The sequence below is a fragment of the Ranitomeya imitator genome, chromosome 1 (genome assembly GCF_032444005.1).
Source record: "Ranitomeya imitator isolate aRanImi1 chromosome 1, aRanImi1.pri, whole genome shotgun sequence".
In the NCBI taxonomy this organism is placed as follows: Eukaryota; Metazoa; Chordata; class Amphibia; order Anura; family Dendrobatidae; genus Ranitomeya; species Ranitomeya imitator.
Window position 1 is genome coordinate 333,677,030 of NC_091282.1, and position 4,080 is coordinate 333,681,109.

Sequence of the window (4,080 nt, forward strand, 5' to 3'; positions counted from 1 at the left end):
TGCAGAGGTTAAAGTAGACCAAAGACATATGCAGGGAGTTTGTATGTCAATTGGCATCACATTAAACGGAGTCTGCATTTCTGGAAAAAAAAAAAAAAAAATGTAGGGAAGTTGGGACAGTTGATCCACTTTTGTGATGGCTGCGGCATATGTGAGCAACCTGAATTCTAACAGAACAAAGGACTGAAACGAGTGGGTGACGACACATGAAGTCTCTAATACAAAGACAAATGAAAAATATTTTTTTATTCGGAAGCTGAACATACTGCTAACATTGTATAGGAAACACAATCTTTGGTGTGAAGCAGGTATAAATGTAATGAGGCGTGCTCCGGGTACTGCATACGGCCACGGAGCAGCCAGGATAATGTACTACGCAGGAAAAACATGCTTTCATCAGAAACAAGATTTCAGCCTGGTACAAATAGGAAAAAGTCATGTTACAACAAATTAATACTGATTTAATTCTTCCATTCAAATGCATTTTTCAGAAAACACTAAAAGTTACACTATAGCCAACACATGATTTATGCCAGAAAATCAGAAATCTACTGCTGCTGGAAAAGAAGATGCAGGTAACCTCCAGTCCAAGTCCTTCAGCCACTGCCATGTAGTAACGGGTGGGCCAGACGCAATAAGCGGAGGCTGGGCCCCTGACAGTAAGGTCTTTGTAAAGGCACAGTTTACATGGGAAAGTATTGGTGGTTACCAAAAGGCTGGAGATACCATGAATGCTAAACAGACCAAAAATCTGCAGCTCAGCAAGTCACCCGGCCGGCATCAAATGGACAGAGAGGTAAATCACACTGCCTCTGACCCAGTGATCTGTGTGGCAGCCTACTTTTCTGTTCATTGCACTCCATAGGTCCATTTAGATAGAATTGCATAGTCTACTGCTAAACCACAACAGGGATCTCAAATGCCAAGATGCGTTGCTGGTCATTAAAGAGGATCTTTTAGCACTTGTCTACATATCTGTAGCATCTTGTCTTAGAACTGTGCCTTGTGATGTTCCCCTTTTACACCTCCTAGAAATCAATGAATAAATTGACAAAAGAGGTGCCCCCCCCCCACCCTCTGACACTGTCCAAACACTCCCGACTAGGGATGAGCCGACCCATGGAACTGCAGGTTGTGGTACACGACCGAACGTTAGTCCAAAGTTCGGGTCGGGTACCAGAGCTGTACCCAAAATTGAGCTACTTTGGAGCTGGAAGATCACTCCTCTCCCAGACTGTAAAACGGACTTAGAGGGGAAGTCGGTGTTCGGAATTCAGCACCGAACTAGGTGTCCGGTACAAACCCTGAGCTTCACAGTTCGAGTTCACTCATCTCGATCAGACTCTAGAGACATCTGTTTGATGATGGGAAGTTGTTCCTAGAAATGTAGTAGACAGCATCCAACAGGTGAAGCTCAAGACATCTGTATTCTGCCATCTACAGGATGCAACGTCTCATCCCATCACAAGGGCTAGCTCAAGCATGCATGACAGGCCTGTGGTAGGACATCCTGTAAATGGCAGCGTTTTGAACTTCATCTGCTGGATGCTGCCCACTACATTTCTATGCCTGCTGTATCCAAGTGGGTTCCTTGGAATTTTGCACCTTTTGCCTTTACACGGGAGACAGTCCTGATCCCCTCTTGCCTCCTAACCAGTGCTGGAGGCGATCTCTATACATCTGATGTCAGGAGGAATAACAGGAAAAGCTCAAGGCAGAGTTTTAAGATGCTCCAGAATTATTTTTTTTTTTAAGAAGATCTCAGGTATGTACTTAGACAGACAAGCACAGCAAGCTGAAAGCTCCTCTTCAAAGAAGAAAAAAAACAAAACAAATTGAAGTGCCCCAATGACATAACATAGAAAACATAGAACAAGGCTAGAGATCATGGAACGGTAACATAGCGCCATGCAGCATCATACTCCCAACTGGTCCCATTTGTACTGGGCAGAACAGCGATAAGGTTGAGAACTCTCTTTCCTCAAATTGTTTTATTCCAGAGTGAAATATAAAAATGAAGTTATTCTTAAAAATTTTACTTGTGAAGTAATGACAGTAAGTACTATGTGACTACACATTATAGGGGTGGTATACCTCTGGGAACCCTCAGGAGGGGCACATATAGCATCACAAGTAATGCACAGGGGATCGCCATATAGATCACTATCTCAGTATGTACTACATGTATTTCCCCATCTCATCAAGGGTTAATACAGGTATAGACCCCTAAAAAGACAAAACAATTGCTGATCTCATCATTCTTCCACTACATGATCTCAATCTAGGATGGCACTTAAGTACATTGCAGCAGTCTCCATCCCTTTAAATGAAATGACACACGGTGACTTCATAGTGCAGCTGTAATGACACAAACACCCAATGACAAGTGGTAAAACCAATAGAGGAGTAGGCAGATCCGGGTGACGATGATCTGGCAGCTGCTGGTGGACTGTAGTCTGCCATGCTGGGCATTCCCTGGCGGCTAGGCTGCTGGTTCGGAATAAAATGGGGGAGAAGAGGAGGGATGCCATGGTAGTCGGGTCGGCGGTGCCTGCCTCTACGCGGCCTCCTTCTCCGGCTGCACGGCCTGGCTGTACGGAGGAGGGGGGCTGTCCTTCACGGGCATATTGATGGCTTCTTCATAGGAAGGAAGGAGCAGAGGGTTCTTCTCCGGCCCGGGCACCACGATCACGGCCAGGCCGCCGGTGTCGCCCGGAGGGCAGGCCCTGGTGAGCAGGAAGCGGTAGTATGTCAGCACACAGCGGATCAGGTAGATCTTCAGCAGCAGGAGCAGCAGGTACAGGGCGATGAACAGGAACGAGCCCCCGGCCACCGCCGCCTTGTCCGGGTCGTCCTGCCCGGGGAGGTAGGGCCTGGTGCTGATCATGCGGAGCTCCGACGGGAAGCGCACGAAGAAGCCGCAGAAGAGCAGCAGGGAGCCCAGGAAGTCGATGATCTGGAAGGCCAGGAAGGGCAGCAGGAGCCCCGGGCGTCTGCGGAGGACCCCGAACAGCAGGCACAGGCTAAGCAGGAGCAGGACGAAGGCCAGGGAGTACATGACCGCCACAGGCCCGGCCGAGCTCCACGGCCCGGAACACTCTCCCCCGCATTTAATCACCGCCACCGTCTGCCATACCAGAGACTGCAGGCTGACGAACACGTAGTACACGGCGACTCCCAGCACCACGGAGCGAATGTTAAAATAGCCGCAACACCTGGGCGGTTCCTGCGTCACCATCCTGCCAGCGGCCGCTTCTCTGCCTCTGCGAGGAAATCTGAGGGGCAACCGGAAGTGGCAGGCGTTATAAATAGTCGGGTAGCCGCGCCCACGGTGACGTCATACAAGGTCGCTTCACGTGATTGCTGAGAGAGCCCCGCTCCATTGCGGCCAGAGTGTAGACGTCATAATAAAGGCTGGAAGTGGAATTTCCCTCAGCGGCTTCTGTGGCCCGGCTAGTCCTGTGAGGCAGCAGTGTATGCGGCGTGTAGTCTGTGCCTGCGGTCCGTAGTCCTGTGAGGCAGCAGTGTATGCGGCGTGTAGTCTGTGCCTGCGGTCCGTAGTCCTGTGAGGCAGTAGTGTATGCGGCGTGTAGTCTGTGCCTGCGGTCCGTAGTCCTGTGAGGCAGTAGTGTATGCGGCGTGTAGTCTGTGCCTGCGGTCCGTAGTCCTGTGAGGCAGTAGTGTATGCGGCGTGTACTCTGCCCGCGGTTCGTAGTCCTGTGAGGCAGCAGTGTATGCGGCGTGTAGTCTGTGCCCGCGGTCCGTAGTCCTGTGAGGCAGCAGTGTATGCGGCGTGTAGTCTGTGCCTGCGGTCCGTAGTCCTGTGAGGCAGCAGTGTATGCGGCGTGTACTCTGCCCGCGGTTCGTAGTCCTGTGAGGCAGCAGTGTATGCGGCGTGTAGTCTGTGCCCGCGGTTCGTAGTCCTGTGAGGCAGCAGTGTATGCGGCGTGTAGTCTGTGCCTGCGGTCCGTAGTCCTGTGAGGCAGCAGTGTATGCGGCGTGTACTCTGCCCGCGGTCCGTAGTCCTGTGAGGCAGTAGTGTATGCGGCGTGTACTCTGCCCGCGGTCCGTAGTCCTGTG

The 4,080-nt window shown here is 51.0% G+C and overlaps 1 protein-coding gene across 1 annotated transcript; it reads right to left on the minus strand.

The window, feature by feature from the left end:
* Positions 1–227: 227 nt before the first annotated feature.
* LOC138671286 (lysosomal-associated transmembrane protein 5-like) lies at positions 228–3,276 on the minus strand. The gene has a single exon (XM_069759354.1). The coding sequence runs from the start codon at positions 3,236–3,238 to the stop codon at positions 2,558–2,560; it is 681 nt and encodes a 226-aa protein (XP_069615455.1). The 5' UTR covers positions 3,239–3,276; the 3' UTR covers positions 228–2,557.
* Between the last annotated feature and the right edge of the window lie 804 nt (positions 3,277–4,080).

What these genes read in the sequence shown, in the direction of transcription:
- LOC138671286 (XM_069759354.1), bottom strand. Translation starts at nt 3,238, where the DNA reads ATGGTGACGCAGGAACCGCCCAGGTGTTGCGGCTATTTTAACATTCGC.